Source organism: Halichoerus grypus, chromosome 2 (genome assembly GCF_964656455.1).
Source record: "Halichoerus grypus chromosome 2, mHalGry1.hap1.1, whole genome shotgun sequence".
Taxonomy (NCBI): Eukaryota; Metazoa; Chordata; class Mammalia; order Carnivora; family Phocidae; genus Halichoerus; species Halichoerus grypus.
Window position 1 is genome coordinate 34,903,590 of NC_135713.1, and position 20,611 is coordinate 34,924,200.

General features: G+C 38.3%; 1 protein-coding gene across 1 annotated transcript in view; it reads left to right on the plus strand.

Moving 5' to 3' along the window:
* MRPS30 (mitochondrial ribosomal protein S30) overlaps positions 1 to 17,306 on the plus strand; it is a 35,197-nt gene extending 17,891 nt beyond the window's left edge. The window contains exon 5 of the mRNA XM_036111773.2: positions 16,191 to 17,306. Coding sequence (XP_035967666.1) covers positions 16,191 to 16,213 — 23 coding nt within the window. The 3' untranslated portion in view covers positions 16,214 to 17,306. The remainder of the gene's footprint in view (positions 1 to 16,190) is intronic.
* The last annotated feature ends 3,305 nt before the right edge of the window (positions 17,307 to 20,611 follow it).

A 20,611-nucleotide genomic window follows, 5' to 3' on the forward strand; every position in this document is an offset into this window, starting at 1 on the left:
AGGAAGACAACAGGAATGCAAACAAACAGAAACAGTAGACAATAGAAACAGACCCAAAGTGGTGGCAAATATTTGGATGATGAGATAGACTTTAAAATTAATATGGTTACTGTGTTCAAGGAGATAAAAGATTGAAAATTTCAGTAGAGAACTGAAAATTATAAAAAAAATATTACTGAAGACTTGCAAAAGAGTCAAATATTTGAGAATTTTAAAAAAAGGAAATAAAATCAAGAACTCAAAACATTCTATTAGTTATCCAATCTGCATAATTAATTGCAGACTTAACTTCTTAAAACAACACACATTTATTGTTTTAGTTTCTGTGGGTAAGGAGTCCAGGCATGGCTTACCTGGGCCTGCTTCAGAGTCTCTCGCAAAGCTGCAATCAAGGTATTTATTGGCCAGGGGGAAGGTCTCATCTCAAGGCTCAGCTAGGGAGAGATCTGCTTCACATGTATGTAGTCACTAGCAGATTGTTGCACTGAGGGCCTCAGTCCTTTCCTGGCCATTGGAAGGAGGCATCCTTCAGTTTTTTGCCATTTGGGCCTCTCCATTACAGCAGCTTATAACATGGCAGCTTGCCAGAGAGAACCTATAGAGAGAGTCTGCTAACGACTATTGGTCAGAAGCCAAGTCACTATGTCCAGTCCATAAACAAGGAGAGGGGATTACACAAGGGCATGAATAGGAGGAGGTGTGACTCATTGGGGACCATCTTAGGATCTGCCCCCCAAAAGATTATAAACACATCTGGAGAGAACTACTGAATTGGAAAGTCAGAATAAAATACTCATAATAAACGTCTTCATAAGCTTTGTTACTCTGCCATCGCCTGTAAGGTGGGGTTGGTATTACTCATGCCCAGAAACAATGGCAGCAGTAGTGTAGAGAGAGGATAAATAGGGATATACGTTAATTGAATGTAGGAGTTTAGAAGTACGGAGACTAGGGACACCTGGCTGGCTCAGTAGAGCATGAGACCCTTGATCTCAGGCTTGTGAGTTCAAGCCCATGTTGGGCATGGAGCCTACTTAAAAAAAATTAAGTTAAAAAAAAAGAAGTAAGGAGACTATTAGGGAAAGAAATGAGGGATCAAATGAGGCATTTAGGAATGCCATTTATTCTTGTTCTGGAGACCAGTGGATACCCAATCTATAGTACTCTTTATAATGAAGTCTACATAACTTGCAACTTAGCTGATATTTTTGATATTGATTAATAATATGCCAGCACATAATCAGTGGACATATGTGTCTATAAACTACTAGCTACTGCACATGATTTTATCTTCCCTATTTTTTTTTTTTGCACATGATTTTCAAGGTGCACACATATTTATTTCTGAGAAGTATATGGTCCTCATGGGAGGATAATATTTGTAAATATATTTTAAATTAGCATACATTTCAGTAAATTGTTTAAATTTTTAAATTTAAAAAAAACAACCTCCTAGATACAACTGCAGGTTAAGAACCAGTTTTAGTTTATCTCATAGGTGTTCTTTCTTTCTTTGGTTTAATTATAATGGAAAATCTCTTTAATGTTGATAGGATTTCTTTAGAATAAACCAGTGCTATATCTGAAAGACCAATTATAATTGACAAAATTGGATGAGAAATAGTAATATGGAAAATCAAGTTACCTGTAACCATTTGATAAACAAAGACCTCTAAACTAAGTCATTATAATTCTTTTTAAAGAATTTATAAATTTAATGTTCAATCAGTTGCATATTAATTTGAAAATGATCTCCAGCTGGATTCATGCTGAATAAGATCCAGAAGCTTTCTTCATCATCTGAATAGATGCACAGGAAGCTAAGGAGGAAAAGGAAAGCATATGGTGAGCAAATTTTTTAATGCCAGGTACTGCATTAACATTAAAGCATTCTACATTCAGCATTCATATTCATTTGAAACTTGATGAGATTGTTCAGTTAACTTATCATGAACTACTCAAGGGGACATATAGATAAATACTTATTTACAACAACCCTCTGTAGAAGCACTCTAAGATTTAAAAATGTATTTGTAGGGGTGCCTGGGTGGCTCAGTCAGTTAAACGTCTGCCTTCGTCTCAGGTCATGATTCCAGGGTGCTTGGATCTAGCCCCGCATCCGGTTCCCCACTCAGCTGGGAGCCTGCTTCTCCCTCTCCACCCCACCCATGCTCTCTCTGGCTATCTCTGTCACTATCTCTGTCTCTCTCAAATAAATAAGTAAAATCTTTAAAAAAAATAAGAAAATGTATTTGTATATATCAAGTCATATCTTATGTATTAATGAATTTTTATCCCTTTAGGTGGAGAATGGATGAGCTTTATGATTTAGTTTAGAAATCAGATTTTCATACTGTTTTGTTTTTTAGGTTCATTTAATCTGTAGAATATATTATTTTTATTATTGCTGTGAGATACGTGATCATTATAGAAAATTTGAAAAACACAGAAGAGTGGATAATCTCATGCTGTTAGCGTTTTGATCTATTGCCTTATATCCACGCATTTTTGTTGATATTTTGTGTTTTTGAGATCATACATGTTTTTATATTCTTATTTCATAATCACTTTCCCAAATTACTAGAAGTTTCTGTATTATATAAATAGTCTTTTGGGGTATTTTGGAGGTGGTTGACTAATAGCAGTATTACGCACTAAAGGAGAAATAAACATGACATTTCCATAATATTCAGTTCACATTCATTTACAAGGGGAAAAAGAATCACACATTTTTTTATTATAAAAACTTCAGCATGATAATTATATAAGATTAGCTAATGTGGGTGTAAATATATTTAATGTTGGAATAGTTCACAAGCACGCAGATGCTTAAATTCTGACTTTCAACATATTTGCAAGATTTCCGTATCTCACCACCTGGGTGTGATTCATAATTGGAAAATAAAGGTTCTGTGTATTTGGAAAGCCCTAAAAGAAGTGAAAATATCTATACAGTTATCCTCTGGTAGAGTGTAATTTGTTACAACCTTTGGAACCTAAAGTTTTAAATGTCAGTTGAAAGAACAATGCCAAAAAAATTCTTTCAGGCTAATTCTGTCACCTAAAAATGTAAAGAAGTTTTAAAATCAGTTTGGCAGTTGGATCTGAAAGTCGAGATTGAAGTCTTGCTTCTGTCATTAACTAGCTAAGTGATTTAGGACCAATCACTCTTTCTTTTCTTTTCTTTTTATTTTTTTTTTTAAGATTTATTTATTCATTTGAAAGAGTGCTAGCAAGTGTGGGAGTGGGGGAGGGGTGAAAGGATGGAAGGAGAGAGAGAGAGAGGCAGAGAGGCAGACTCCCTGCTGAGCGCAAAGCCCTTGCCTGGCTCCATCCCAAGACCCTGAGATCATGACCTGAGCCAAAATCAAGAGTCGGATGCTTAACCAACTGAGCCACCCAGGCGCCCCCCCACCCAATCACTCTTTTTTGAATTGAGTTTCTGCATCTCATCCATTGAGGGGATTGGATAAGATGGTCTGCAAAATCCCCCCTAAAATGATGCATGATGAATCAGTCTTTCTAAGCCTGTCATGGGCAGATGTAATTTGCCATTAACATTATTTTTTAAAACTTCTTTTTTAAACCTCCTGTTTCTAAATGACAAAGTGGTAATGTTCTTCTGCACTAGAGAGTTGTGTGGAGTTTGGCTTGTTCTTTCAATGGATTTCCTCCATTGTGATATTACTCTTTCCTACTTTTCTTCCTCATAGCACTATCTCCCGAGGCTAGACTCATAAACTTTTAGAATAAAAGGAAATTTAATGGTCATCAAGTCCAACTCACTATTCAATGCCCGAATAGCCCCTAAACACTCACACCAAATACTCACTCCTCTCTGGGCCTAAAGGATGAAGATGTATCCTCTCTCCCAAGGCTGCCATTTTCCCAATTTGAATGGTACTGATTACTAAACAATGTTTATTTTGAGTTGAAATTGTTTTCTTGTAGCTTCTTCCCATTCATCTTGGCTCTAACTCAATGGTTATTTGGGTATCTCCTCTATTCTTTTCAGCAGGTTCAAGTGTTTTTTAGCTTCCTGCTATGTTCTTATTTTTTCCCCATTGAGGGTTTGATGCCAATATTTTCTCTGAAATTTTGGATATTTAATTCTTAAAGTCTAAAATGTTACAATGCTCAGTTTCCCCCAACTTGGCCAACTTCCCAATCAATTTTGAGATTATGTGGTCATTGTTTTACCAAGGAATTTGTCGATTTTGTTATGACAGTTATTTCCTTCTTACTAATTACAATCAGGCCTTTGTGTAGCTGTTCCCTTATTTCCTTTATCTTGTGAAAAAGAAGAGGAGAGCCACTAACATTCACTGAGTAACTACGATATGCAAAGTACTTAATCACATGCAGTAATGTCGTTTACTCTTCCAAACAGCTCTTCTTCAAAGGAAATGTCACTGTTCCTGTTTTTTGCTTCTCAAATGCAGTTCTTTGTATTAATGACAATAGCTGTCAGATCTCAAACAATACTTAGTAAATACTTGGTATGTACCTCCTAGAATGAAGGTAAAAGCATTTTTCAAGAAGGAAGGTGAGGTGCGCCTGGGTGACTCAGTTGTTAAGCGTCTGCCTTCGGCTCAGGTCATGATCCCAGGGTCCTGGGATCGAGCCCCGCATCAGGCTCCCTGCTCTTCGGGAAGCCTGCTTCTCCCTCCCCCACTCCCCCCAGCTTGTGTTCCCTCTCTTGCTATGTCTCTCTGTCAAATAAATAAATAAAAATCTTAAAAAAATTTAAAAAAAAAAAAGAAGGAAGGTGAATGTTTTTATTGACTTATTTTATGATAAGTTATTAAAGAAAATCATGCTGTTTATTCTTCTCCTTTTTTGCTATATCTTCATGAATTAGTTATTTGTATGAATGCATCTGTTTTATTCTACATATGAAAATTCATTTGTTGTTTAGTAAAACTCCCAGGAATTTTAAGCAGTTTTTTTCGTCAATAGTTTTTTTCCCTCTGTGGAGAGTAGGGGGATTGGCATAAGTTTTAAATTGTCCATATGGAAGAAATGTCTTCATTATTATTCTTGTAGCTCAGTTTCACATCAAACTTACACTGCTTGGTTTTGTACACAATTGTGTCAAACTCATATTGAAATAGAAAACTGAATGGCTCTTATTCTACATTTGATCTAACTTGAAAATTACTGAAACACATGTTTGATAAACAAAGATTTCTTCAAACTAAGCATTTCACATCTCAAAGAGGTCACTATGCTTTCTAAAGATGCAAAAAAATATGGAGTATGAACCCAAACAAACACACATTTCCTGTCTGAGACAAGGAAACTGAAGGACTTCATAAAAATCTGTTGTTTTTTTGTTTTTTAAAAGATTTTATTTATTTATTTGAGAGAGGGAGAGACCACGAGTTGGGGGGAGGGACAGAGGGAGGGGGAGAAGCAGACTCCCCGCTGAGCAGGGAGCCCAGATGTGGGGCTGCACTGATCTCAGGACCCTGAGCCAAAAGCAGATGCTTAACTGACTGAGCCACCCAGGCACCCCTAAAAATCTGCTTTTTAAACCTTTTCCTACTTCTATTCTTTGCTAGGACCTGCATCCCTACCCCAGGTCTTTACACATGCCTTGTAATGTAAATTGCATATGTCCTCCCTGTAAGGGACAAGGAGTTAATGATTTCTCTAGAATTGGTAACATCTAAAGAAGTGATGAAGGAGCAGAAGGCAAGCTGAGGACATAGTACAAGCTGACACCCTGCAAACCACCCCTCCCCCCAATGGAATATGTGTGACATTTCTCTGTCACTCCTGGCTGTCCTAAAACAGGGAAGGAGAAACAAATGGTTAACTGATAGAGATCACAGCCCTGCAGGACACAAGTCTCCATCAGTTTGCCAATGTCTTAGTCATTTATAAGGAAAAAGCATTCTTATCAATTGCCTAACTTTCAGAGACCCATAACTCAATTTCCTGGAGCCCTAACATCACCCTCCCCTCCATAGAGATGTGAGAAACAAAGTCAGAAGGAAATGTAAATAAAATTAAATTTCTTTATAACCTGCAGCCCATTGACAAATACTTGATATAGGCAGTCTAACATTCCTCCGGGAAACTCCTGTCTTAATGTCAATGCTTTGCTAGAGGGAAAAACAACCTTAGCTTGACAATCAAGGCCTCTGGTATCCCGAGAGCCTTCTTTAGCTTACCAAAGCCCTTTTGGACACCTCCCTTTCTCCTTTCCTGCCCCAGCTCCCAGGTATATAATCAGGCACCCCTCACAACCCCGCGCAGCAGCTCTATTAGCCCATGGGTTCTGTCCCTGTGCTTTAATAAAATCACCTTTTTGCACCAAAGACATCTCAAGAATTCTTTCTTGGCCTCCACTCCAGACCTCACCAACAGGCCAAAACTACCTCAGAAGGACCGGGTGAGAATGACCAGATGAAGTCATCACACCCCACTGGCGCTAGACATCTCCACGCCAAGACCCCCTGACTCCAAGGAATAACGCTGGGGCCCTCATCTTTATTCTGACCAGTTCCTGGATGCCTGAGAGGACATGTACACCAGACCACTGTCCTCAACCCTGAACAGAGATTCTCATTCACTGGGTCAAAGACTCCCTCCTTTCCTTTCTGAGTCTCCTGGACACTCTGTTGTTGCTGTTTTCTCTATCTCTTCAGTAAACTCTGCTTTCACGCCCTGCTGGCTTGCATTTGATTTTCCATCTTAGGTGCTATCAGGGACCCTCTTGGCTAGTCCTGCAGGGACCGCTTCTGAGTCCCCGGAGCCCTCCTGCCTGCACCAGGTCCACATGGAACATGAATTTTGTCACTCTTGTTGAGAATGAAATACCACAATTTCACAGTGGTTTTCCTTCTGACTCAACCCCTTGCCCCTTCAAGTCATGAAAGGCTAAGATTCTTAATCACAGCACTCTTTTGGCTCCTTAAACTCTTTGGCCCCTGTGCTGCATTTACTGCTGCTGGCTCCCCCTCCTTGGTCCTGAAGGGCCATGCTCCATTTCTTCTTCTATTCTACCTTCTTCTCATCACCTTTCCACCTTTTTGATTATTCCTCACACACTCCCTCCTTGGTTCTCTTTCCTGGACTATGTTAAGTGTCATTAGCTCTTTGGTGTTTTATTCAGGTCCATAGCTTTACTTCTATAAAAACATATCTCACAAAGAACCACAACCCTCTATCAGTACCTCCTGGATCACTGGACGAAGATGATTCCTGGCCCTCGCCCTTGACCCAATGAATGAGAATCTCTGTGAGTGGAGCCTGTATTTTTTTTATCTAGATCTCCAAATGATTATTATGTGCAATGAAGTTTGAGAAGTCCTGCTTTATGTCTTTTCCTTGGGAAATTATGTCCATTGTCATGATTTTAATAAACACATTCTTAATCAAGACCCTTGAGTTCTGATTACCAGCCCTGAGCTTAACCCTGTAAGTCACAATCATACACTTTGATGCTTAATGAGTATTTTTGCTTATAGGCACTTCAAGATAATTATATTAACAATGACATCTTATCTTTCTGCCCCAAAACTCATTTTAATAGTTAATAACATTACCATTTATTCAACTGCTTATGTAGAAAAAAGCAAAACAAAGTGAAAAACTTTATGTTCATCTTAGATGTTTCTCTTTCTTTCTTTATTCACCTCCCACACATCCAATTAAGCAAGACATCTTGCTGATTTTACTCCATAAATATTTCTAAAATCTATCCTTTTTTTCTGTCCTATGACTACTTCCCTAATTTAGGCCTTCATCATATGAACCATTGCAAAATACTCCCAACTGTTCCTCTTCTCTCAATTTCTCCCCTTTGATCCATTCTCCCAACATAATGTAAAACTGCAAGTTAAAAAAAGACATTTCAGTGACATGAGAATATTCTATAGAATATAATAGAAAGTCCATAAGTAGATCTGATTACATATATGAATATAGTATATAATAAAGGATCATTTCAAATTAATGGGAAAGGATCGCAGCAAATAATATTGTCACATTGGCCAGCTAATTAGAATAAAAAGTAAAATTTGATATATAACATACAAGTTATAGCAGAGTAAAATATCTTGATTAAAATGTAAAAATAAAATTATGATAACACAAGAATGAGGTGATATAATTTATAAAAGCTTGAGGTAGATAAAGATAAAGAAGTCTGATCCCATAATCAGAAATGAAAACTATGCAGGGGATTTAGAAAATACTCATAAGCAAAATTTAAAGCATATCTCACAAATGTGTGAGATATGTAAAAAAAAATTTTACAACATATATGACTTTAATGAATAGAATAATGACTTAAATGTATAAATAGGCAATTCACTTAGGGAGGACTGCAAATGGTGAAGGAATGTATAAAAAATATTCAATATTTTTGAAGATAAAGAATATACTAGTTAAAACAATGATTAAAAAATTTTCATCCCCTGCAAAGATGAAAAATAGTAATATCCAGTATCATGGGAATGACAAAAGAGGTACTTTTGAATATTCTAGAAATATGCATTGCTGTAGCCTTTTGTGGAGAGCTCCTTTGCTAAACATAAGAGTCTGAAAATCCTTTGAACAGCAATTCCATGTATAGAAATTTATCCTTAGTGAAAGTTCTAGATACCTGCACAAAGAAGTATGTACAGTTTTCACTTCGTTGTTTATCATAGTGAAAATAAAAACCCACACAAAAAAATAAAAAAAAAACTAATTGTTATTTTCTAATTGGAAACCACCTGATTGTTCACCAGTAAGGGGTTGGCGAACTTAACTTTTCTCAATCTATATAAAAGGAATACTGCTTTAGTTTCTTAGAGCCGCCATGACAAATTACCACATACTTGATGGCTTCAAATGACAGAAATTTATTCTTGCACACTTCTGGAGGCCACAAGTCTAAAGTCAAAGTTCCGGCAGAGTCCTGCTCCTTCTGAAGGTTCTAGGGGAGAATCTTCCCTTGTCTCTTCAAGCTCTTGGTGGTTCCTGGCATTCCTTGGTTTATGCCAGCATAACTCCAATTTTTGCTTTGTCTTCACACAGCCTCCTTCCCTGTGACTGTGTGTGTTCTCTCTTTTAAGTATGCCAGTGATTGGATTTAAGGTTAACCTTTAATCCAGAATGATTTCATTTCAAGATCTTTAATTACATCTGCAAAGACCCTATTTCCAAATAAGGTCATATTCTGATGTTCCAGGAGTGATGGAACTTCCCTAATTTAGGCCTATGAATTTTGGAGTGATGAATTTTGGAGTGATACTATTCAACCCATGACAAATATTTATATAAAACTACTACTTAAAATGATGAAATGCATAAATACCCTTTTGGTCATATAATGTCTTACAGGAGCAGACACTGGTTCTCACTGATGGTTCAGGAAAATCCTATTTTAACAAGTCTATGACCATTAAGCTCTTTCTTGCAAATTATCAAAATCGTGTAGTGTTATATGTTGAATTGAGTCCCCAAAAAGATATGTCCTAATTCCTAGTACCTCAGTATGTGACCTTATTTGGAAAAAGAGGCACTACAGATAAAATCAGTTAAGATGAGTTCATATTGGGGGTAGGGTAGGCTCTTAATCTAATATGACTGGTATCCTTGTAAGAAAAAGAGACCTGGAAATAGGAGGGAGAACACCATGTGACAACAAGGCAGAGATTAAAGAGTTGTAGCTATAGGCCAAAGAATGGCAAAGATTGCCAATAAACCACAAAGAGACCAGGAAGAAGCAAGGAAGGATTCTCCCCCACAGGTTTCAGAGGAACATGGCCCTGCCTATACCTTGATTTTGGACTTCCAGCCTCTAGGCCATGAAATAATAAACTGCTGTTTTAGGCATCTAGTCTGTGGTACTTTGTTAACATAGGTAGTTTAAAAAAAAATCAAAAACCTCTAAGTTAGGGAACAGGGTATCTGAATTCTGAAAGCATCCAGCATTAACAAGTTTTTTTGAAACCATGATGATTGCTTTTATCAATGTACACTTTTTCCTTGATCCTTGAGGTACTTTTTAGCCCAGAAGTACTGTGGCTTTAAACTGAAGTTTGCTTAAAGCTACAGTAGAATGTCTTGGGATTCCACAACCAAAATAACAATTTTGGGGAGGACTAAGATTTTCCTAGATTGTGCCTAGTGTCAACTGGAATCTTTTGTGATCTGAAATTTCAGTAACTTGATCAAGAAAACTAAACTTTACACTAAGAGCAATCCATGGCTTGTAGCCAAATAGAATTAGTCTTACTCTATGCCAAGAAAGGGCTCAATTTTCAGCACAGGTAAGATTTAAAGACCAATCTTTCTCTGTCCCACTGTATCTCTCTCACAATCTCTTCCACCGTTTTTTCCCCATTTCATTAAAATTAGTGTTCTTATGTAGTTGTTAATAGATCAACTAGTAGTTTTCTAAAATGTCCAGAAAACCAGGATACAGAAGTTTTGAAATGTGGGGCTTTTCCACAGCTATCTTGGAGAGAAAAAGGAAATCAGGCAGAACAATAGGTAGAGATACTGACCTAAAATGAAATAAAAATAGCAGGGATTTCTAGTTCAAGCAACGTAGTAGACTAAGGCATCAACCATTTTCTTCCTCTATTATAGATTCTTTATGAAAAAAATGTACCACAAAAGAAGTTAAAATATGACTAAGCTGGAAGGAGGGAAGGAAGGAGGGAAAGGAGGGAAGGAGGGATCAATCTATAAGCGGGAACCAGGCAGGGTATTCAAAGCCAGTAAGCACTGTGTGGTGCTTCAGCAGCCTGGGTGATAGCATACCTGGAAATGGACTGTGGAGGTTAAGTATTTAAACACTTGGTTGGGGAAAAGAGGCATGGACATGACTAAAGACTTGAGCTCAGAGACTGGAAAACAGACCTCACCCCCAATCCTAGTATAATCTGACTCCTCCAAGCGGCTCCTATCCATGAAAGGGACTAGAAGAAAGGCAATTCACAGAAAATGAAGTCATGTGGCCAAGAGATATAAGAAAAACAATAAAAATCCTTAGTCTCTGTATCAGTGTAGGAAATGTAAATGGAAATAATGAATTACTATATCATTCTCATTGGATTGGAAACAAAGTTGGATGTCTAAATACCATCTATCACTTTGGATGTGGGGAAATGGGGGCTCTTGCGCCCTCCAGCAGGCATTTAAATTGATGTAGTCACTTTGGATTGCTGCTCTGGAGTGACCAGTGCAGTTGAAGATGAACATGCCCTGCGACACAGCAACTGCACTTCTAGATCAATACTTGAAATGTACTCTCGCTCAGGTGCACAAGAAGGTAGGTAAGAGGATATTCCTTGGGACACTGCTTGTAGCGGGCAGAATGGAAAACCTCTAAATCTCTAACAATAAAGGAAGAGATACATAAGTTGTAATATGTTCATTTAAGTGTACTAACTAGTGCTTAAGTGAATGAATGTATATATGTATGAACATGAATGAATCTGGAAAAAAGCAAGTTGTTGAAAAATATGGTCAGTATCATCCCATTTATGTAAGTTTTAAAAATCCAGAGAATATTATATTGGTGGTGGGATTCAACATCTGTGATAAAATATAAAAATCTGAATTGAAAGCTCTGTACACCCTTCAGGATATTATAGTATGGTAAGTCGGGAAGTAGGATAGCAATAGAGTGGGGTGGTGGGTATGTTCTATGGTTATGTTTGCTTAGTTATATTTGCAACATTTTATTTATTTTTTAAAAGAAGGAGGATCAAAAATATGTATGCTAAAATAAAGGTAAAGGTATATTTTAAGATTGGATGATGGGTATGTTGGTTCTCATTCAACATTTACTATGTTTTTCTGAATGCTTGAAATATATATGTAAGCTTTACATAAATACAGTGTTTTCTGCCATTTTCAGCCTATTGATAACCAGTGTTGTGGCTGGACTAGCTCTCGGAGTTCTTATGATTGCAAGATGCCCTCAGGAATAATAATAATAACCATCAGGAAACTTTGGGAAAAAGAAGGTTTATTACCTACAAGTCATGGAAATTACTTGGCCAAACAGAGAGGTTGAAGGGGAGAGGAATGTGAGCCTGGGGTTCCACTTTTATTCGGGTGGAGATTAGGGGTCTGGGGTTTCACAGTGTCACCTTTTTTTTTAAGTAGGCTCCATGCCCGACATGGAGATCCCCGAGATCAAGAGTCACATGCTCTACCGACTGAGCCAAACAGGTGCCCCAGGCTCACTCATTATTGGCAAATTTAAAACATAAGAGCAGGAATTTAAAGTGGGAAGAGAAAAAAACAAATGGCCAAATGGTCAGTTAAGGAAATCAAAAAAGATCTCTAAAACAAAGGAGCCTCAGGTGTGGGGAGACAGCCTGGTTCTCTATCTAGCTGTGCGGTGGACAAGGTGTTTATTAGAGATAGCTGTCTTTGAAGTGGATGCGCAGGCAGTCAAAGTGTAAGTAAGGCACTCATAGTACAGAAAAGAAAAAAACAATTAGCACTTATACTACGTTTATACAAATATAACTAAATAAATAACATGTTGTGTATAGCAAAAGCTGTGTGTGTGTGTGCATGTGTGTGTGTGTGTGTGAGAGAGAGAGAGAGAGAGAGAGAGAAACAGGCAAACAGGCAAACACAGGCAGGACAAACTTCTGGGTAGCATAAACATGGAGTGATCCTAAGAATAAGAAGTTGGCCTAAATGTACAAACTTATCTGAGAATCCACATTCCCACATGATGATCTAGTACACTTTTCTGGTTTTAAAGTAATAAGAAGCCAGAGAGGTTAAGGGATTTGCCCAAGGTTACATATATGTTTGATATGGTATTAATACTAGGGTGCCCAGAGTAACTCTCAGATGATACCATTTACTTCCATATAGGAATTTTCCAGTTAGTATCAAGCTTGAGGCTCAAGTGATAATTAGCTTTTGGTAATTTTCACAATGTAAAATCAATCAGTTATTGACCTATTCTGTTTTTCAAGCCAGCATAGAGTCATATTTGTGAGCCATGTTACATCAAAAGGTAAGTTGTCTAAGAATTTGGCTGGTCTGTGTATTAACTACCCAACTTTTTGGATTAAAAGACTGTCTTATAATCTTTCTTTGACAACCTAGATAAATGGACCTGTGACTAGCAAAATGGAATATCTTCAGTGTTGTCAAATACTTTATAGAACCACGTAGATTCTGGGCACAAGGGGCTGTATTTTTAGTAAAGGAATTATTTCCTCTGGGAAAAGTACTGAACATGGAAGCATTAAAATAAACGACAAGAGATGGAGGCCGTTTATTGTACCCATCCTTTTTGTCCTGTATTTGTAGTCACAAAGCATTTCCTAGGCATGGAACACAGAGCTGGGTATTAGGAAGTAAATTCTCGATATTCTGATAATTCCACTTGTATCCGTTATTTGCCATATCTCATTTCTTCGCCAGAAAAGTGGATTTTAATGCTAAATAATCCAGAGATACAACATGAGAAGTTATTAAGAAGTACTTATTAAACATAGTTATTATAAGGCTTTAGCATTAATGTTTGTTTGAAAATGGTAAAAGATCCGCAACAGAGGGGCATTGGACATGGAGAAAGTAACAAAACATCTAAACGGGGGCTGGCTTCAGCAGGGAGTTGGAATCAGTGTCGATCTTACACATGGAGCAGTACTAGAGCTTACATGATATATTTGGAGGTCACAAGGCCTATGGCAGGAATGGTTTGGGTGTCTGGTTTTCACCTGCTAAGACTCAGCTACTGGGAATGACTTAACACCTAGATATTGGGATCATCTGGAGCCATCTTCACTTACATGCCTGGCAATTAATGCTAGTGGTTGGCTGGGATCTTAGCTGGGGCTGGTTGACCAGAGCACATACACTTGGCCTCTCTATGTGGTCTGGGCCTCCTCACAGGATGGAGTAATTTTAGGGTAGTTGGACTTTTTACATGATGGCTCAGGGCTCCATAAGCAAGTTCCTTAAAAGAACAAGTGGGGGCTGCATGGCCTTTTCTGACTGAGTCTCAGGTCCCACAGCATCATTTCACTGTAATCAACTGGTCAAAGCAGTTCTGAGTCCACCGATGGTCAAGAGAAGGGGGCATTGAAGGCAATTTGGATTCCTGTTTTGAGCCTGACATAGGCTTTGTGAATTAAAGGCCACCGAAAGCAGGAAAAAAGACCACGAAAGGAAAATCGTGATGAGAAACTCTGCCCTCTTTGCTCAAATCAGGCTGCTGTGAAGGTATGGCTGTAATTAAGCTGTAGATACTGCTGCTTATCCACAGTTGCTTTGGAGATTTTTCTGAGGTGAGGTTCTCACTCTTGTTTCAGGAAGCCCTTGTTAGTAACGTTACATTAGCAGGGACAATAAGAACCCCTAACATCAACCACATTAAGTGGTCTCTGTCACCTGCTAGAAGGGAGAAGCCAAAAATGGGAGCTCCCCACAAGCTTACTTGCTGGTCCTCACATCAGCCTACTTATTGTGCATTAGATGACTCAATTCCTGTTCACATATCAAGTCTGCTTTTTACTGCGATTTCAAGTACTCTTCTTCCTTACTGTAGGTCTTCTCAATATGATATTGTCCTCCGGGAGTACTACCTGGCTTTATGCCTACCACAGAACCTTGGGGGTACTTGGCTTCAGGATCCCTGCCTGACACAGATCCTATGTCCTCTCAGGTTCATGAAAACAAGGCATTTTTGCGAAGACGCCGACCTACCCTCCTAGTCAAGAATTTTCCCTCCAGGTCTCACGAAGCCTCACAAGTCTTGCCAAGACTCCACAGTGCTTCCAAACATTTTTTATATCACAGAACACAAGTAAATTTATATTTACATAGCACACTGTTGTAAATAGAACAGGGCTATTTTGGTAGCAGCAACTGACTTACAGAGTCCTCGCATCCCAGGCTCCATCTGGCTGTGCAAAAGGATTCCTTTGTAATCAATATTTCCTGAAATTTTTTTAATTCTTTTTTTTAAAATTTATTTATTTATTTAAGAGAGAGACAATGAGAGAGAGCATGAGAGGGGGGAGGGTCAGAGGGAGAAGCAAACTCCCTGCTGAATAGGGAGCCCGATGCAGGACTCGATCCCGGGACTCCAGGATCATGACCTGAGCTGAAGGCAGTCACTTAACCACTGAGCCACCCAGGCATCCCAATATTTCCTGTACTTATGGCTCATTCTTGACACTCTTAATAGAGGAAATAACTCTGGACTAAGGCTCTGGAGACTGGGATTCCAACCCTATCTTTATGACCACTGGTCATGTGATCTTGGGCAAATCAGTTGTCCCATTATTTAGTGCTTCCTCTGGTCTCACTTCCCTTTCTCCATTTACTCATTTATTCCTCTGCCATTCTTCTCCCTATGAAATAGTTTTCATATTTTTCATTAATAATACTGACCTTAGTGTCCTTTTTATGTCAACAAAGCAGATCATCTTTAAGAGATGGTCCCTTCTTGCCTACAAAATGTTCTGAGTGAGGATTTAGGTGATTTCTATTTTGTCCGTCTTGCAATTTCTACAAGAAAATGCTGTTTGGGAGCCATCATAGAAAGAAACATGTCAGCTACTTAGAACAATTTCATGGGTTGAAATCCAAACCTAAATAAAAAGATTGCAGCTGCTCAACTGGTACCCCAAATCCTACAGTAAATTCACAAACACTTTTACTGCAACAGTGAGGGAAGGAAGCCTGAGAGAAACTTTCCTTTTAAGCAAAAATGTGTGACACAAACATGACATGATTCCACTTTGGTTATCTCTCCCTAAGCCCCATAGCTGAATATATACTTTTCTTCTGGGTGAACAGAGATGAGAAATCAAAAAACAAAGTCTGAAGATGAAGTTCTTAGAGTAAAGGAATCAAAAATAAGGTATGAGAAAGAATGATGTGGCTGAGTGTGAAGGTCAGTGCAGGGGTTATGGTGAGTGTAGGGGTCATGGTCAGTGGGTGGAATGGTGGCAGAAATCAGAGGAATTCTCTTAATACAGCATTCAAAGCTGAGCAAAAGCTTTCATTTTAGGGGGAAAAAAAAGTGAAAAAAACTTCCCTGACCAAAGATACTCAGTGTGATTTGCTGATTCATAGAAGAAAAGACTTTCTCCCAGTTTTAGAAAAGGATGTCACAGAAAGAAACCAGGACACAGATGAAGGCAGAACATGGGTTTTGACAGTGTGTCTTGGCTGACAGCAGTGTTTCTCTGCAGGGCCTTTTGTGGTCTACCCTTGAAGGATTGCCACACACTGGGTCTCCACTCAAGAGCTATGTCGCTGGAGGTGACAGCACTGGGTAAAGAGCCAGTTGCTGGCTGCTGTGGTTGGAAGAGTGAGGAAGACACAGAAAGAAGAAAAAGCCTGATGACACTGTACTGGGAAAAGGAACAAGACAGGCCCTAAGGATCAGAGGTACAAAGCCCCAGGACTAAAGAACCCATTGGTTACCTTCACTGTAACTGAGACCTCCATTGTTGATCTTGTCAATGTAGAAGGAAGTATGGACACGACGAGATGATTCATGATCATCATTCATGCATTTGCTTATTTATCGCATAGACACTTATAGCATATTACTGGTGGGAAATACTGAGCTGATCATGGAAGATCCCGAGATAACAAGATGGACTGCATTTTCAAGGAGTTCTCAGACCAGAGTGAAAAGGAAAGACTGTATTTCTAGCTATGGGTCATGTACCACAAATAATAAAGATTTGTCTCATCATTTCAGGCTCAGCCTTTTTCCCAGAATGATCTAGTGCTTTGTGTCCAAAAAGCTTTTCCAAGTTTTAACAACAGTGGAAGAGGAGTGGGTGTAACGGTGTGTTAGTGGGTGTGGTAGGCTGAAAAAGAGCCCACCAAAGAGACCCACATCCCCTGGAACCTGTGAATGTTACATTATTTGTAAAAAAGAGCCTTTGCTGACACCTTGATTTGGGCCCAGGGAAACAGATTTGGGACTTTTCGCCTCCCACACAGTCAGAATAAATTTCCATGTTGTAAGCCACAAAGTTTGTGGTAACTTGTTACAGGAGCCACACAAAATTAATATAGTGGGGAATAACCTATAAAGATGTGAATATAGTCTTGTTGCTCTTAATTTTTTGATGACTACCATATTCTCAGTTATGTTTGGACATGTCTATTTATACTGTATCTATCCCTAAACAATTGTTCTTTTCCTCTCCTCTCTTTTCCTCCCTTCTACACCCCTTCATTTTTCTCCCCCGATCTTATTACACACATTGCCCCCCTTCTCACTGACCACACGTCACGTGTATCAGCATGCATAAATAAAAATGAAACAATATTGGTGCAGTGAAACAAAAGGCCTTGGTGATTCATCTAAACAAAGACAAGTATTTATTTATATTATAATGAGCTTCAAAGTCCTGCTTTGAAGCATAGGTTCATTCAAGTACTTGGGGTTGGGAACAAAGTGTTGAAAACTATAGCAAAATGGTGACTTGATTTATTTATAATATCTTTGCCATTTCTTCCACTTTTGAATTTTGGCATTTGTCAGAATTGGAGGCAAATCCTAAAAAGTAACAAAGAGTGATATGTGATGCAAATAAAGGAAGGCTGATGTGTTAGCGGCAGCCCTTACATGGGAGGGTTGTTTGGACAACAACCATATGTAACAATTCTGTTGATATCACTGGCCAGTCTCTTCAAATTCAATTATGTTCCTAAAAAGACACAATTTAAATTATTATCCATGAACCCAAAGGTAAAAATTGTATTATCTGTTGATTGTTGGAGCAATAGCATTGGATGGAGTTGGTTGCATAATCACTAAGCACTTCCAGAAAAGTTCAGCAGCAATTGTATGCAGATTATCGGAACAGATGTTGGCTTCTGCATTACAAGTTAATTATGCCAACGGTTGGAATCTCTTAAGATTCTTCATGGTCACTCAAATCGTCCTTTGTTAACCAAGTTGCTTAGTGCCAGAAACAATGCTAGTGACCAGTCTGATTTTGGCAGGCTATAAGCTGAGTGGTTAATCAAGGGTAGCATACTCACTTAGCCTCAAGGAAAAGGGAAGAAGTAAAATATCTTACTCTCTGGTCCCTGGGCCAACCAAAATAGAGCAAGGATTCTGGTTCTGAAGAGAGCATTCCATCATTGTCATTGTGGCTTCAGAGTGAATGCTGCAGTGAGGATTTTGGAGTTATCCAGCACCAGGGAAATGTGGGATGCAACTGAAATCACTGGAGTCAAATAATATGAGAAAAGATACTGGTTCCCTTCATGTCACCTGAATCACTGATGAACCTCTCCACAAGGTATCTTGCCATTCCTTGTCTGAGAGTTTTGCACACTCTTACTTGTGGTTTCTCCACATAAAACCCACATCTTTTAAAATAGTCCATTGATTAAATTATCCTAAATTGCCCAATTCAAAATCTGTTTCCTCCTAGACCCTGATCAGTTCATGCTGAGAATGTTCACCAGACAACATGGCCTTCTTGTTATTTTGTTCACATTTATGTGAGGCTTTTCCTTGGCATGTAGTTCATATTTAAATTCCAGGACGTATTGCCCTAAGACATAAAAACTCTCCTACATTATCACCATGCAACCTTTCAAATTAGCAAATCAATAGTAAGGTGACCCTACCATACAATCCATAAATCCCATTCAAATTTTACCAAACATCATATCAACATCCTTTTCCTTCCTGGGTCAGGATCCAGTTCAGAAACACACATTGCATTTAGTTGCTAGGTGTCCTCAGTTTCCTGCAGTTGGAAATAGTTCCTCACTTCTCCTGTCTCCCCTTCCCTTGACAGCCTTAAAGAGTCCAGGCCATTCATTATGTAGGATGGCTCTTAACCTGAGTCTGACTGATGTTTTCTCGAGACCAGACTCTGAATCCAAGAATGTATTCCTGCATTCTTGGCAAGAATATTAAACAACAACAACAACAAGGAAAAACAAATGTTCTCATTCTCCATGTACCACATCAGGATGCCCACAATTTCAGCTAATTTCCACCACTGGTTACTTGGTCAATTTGGTGTTTGCCAAATTTCATCAATGTGAAGTCATCATTTTCCCTCTGAATTTGATTTGTATTTTGTGTCAAGTTATTCTGACACTACCCCAACACGCTGTCTTCATCAAATCTCATCAGTTTTAGGATTTATTGATAGTTTCCATCTTTATCAACTAGCACTGTAACAGTTGCCCCAAACTGATTATTCATTTGTATTATTTTTTATTTATTAGAAATAAGAAAATGTATTTATTTATTTCAGCATGGAACAATAGGTCCCTATTTTATTCAATAAGTTGTAATTCTATATACTCATTATTTATTTTGATGTTCAAATTATATAAGTTTTGACACGCAAGAGATCCTTCAAACTGACTCCTTTCAAAATATTTTTATTTTATTGCATAAAAAATGCCCCAACTTTATTTTTTCTTCTTTCCCTGTTTCTCCCTTGAGTCAGCCATGTCTCCAGGAAGCCCAGGTTCCATTCAGTGGAAAACAGGAGCGAGAACATTAAATACATACTGCCATGACTATTTCTAAATCTATGTGAATATTTTAAAAACCCAATGAGTACATGCAGATACTTTCAATTCTAATTCAACCCCTCAGGATTGTTTAATAGTGTTAAAAGATTTTAAGAGTAAAATTAGAAGTCTCATACAGTTAAAAGATGAACACTTCCCAAATATTTTATTTAACTCAAATTAATGAGTGAATAGCATGATACTGCAACTGGCTAAAAAGAGAAGTCAAAGAACCACACATGTATATATGCAGATAAGGAAGGCTTAAATAACTTTAAAAGTAGATACAAAACTGGCTTATTCCATGGGTGGTCATTGGGGGAGGTATGAGGGGGAGATCAATTGTTTCCATTTGACAAAATTCCTTTACATGTTTACAAACAAGAAAATCTTCACTGATACTGTTATCTACAGCTTATAGAGCTGTAAAGTAGCTCAAAGTCAAAAAAAGGCACAAAGACCCCTTAGAAACTAAGTATTCCCAGAAGGGTGTACTTAGTGCTAGTTTTCCTCCAAAGACATTCATTGCAGTTTTGGTCCATTTCAAAGTCTTTCACAATTTTTTTTCTACAGTAGTCTTCCCCTCTTCTTTGTAAATCCTTTCTGAATGGTGAGAAAACTGGCTCTTCTTGTATAGAATCCTTCTTTATTCTATAAATTACCTGATTTACTCAAGGAAACAACTGTTTTTCTGACGACTACCATTGCCCCCTCCACCTTTTCCCTCATCCATGCAGGCCTGGATCCCCTGATTCTTAGACCACCTGCCATGTCTATGCTAATTGCTCTCTTGAGTACCCCACCTCATTCAACAGTCTGCTTCTTCAGACACTGAGAACTCTGTGTACCATCCTCTCTCCCCTCTCTCCCTTATACTCCAATGTCTTCAGGCTTGGATGTAGGGGGCAAGAAAGGGGAAGGGAAGGTGGGAAGGAAAAGGATGACAGTAAGGGAAGACATAGAGTTGTTTTGATTACTCTTAAATTAAATCTACAAAGATTAAATTTGGTGAAAGTGATGGGCCTGTTTGGAAACAGCTCAGACATAATGGGCTTTCAGAGGATAAGTGTTCATATTCTTGATATTCAGGTTTACTTTTCCT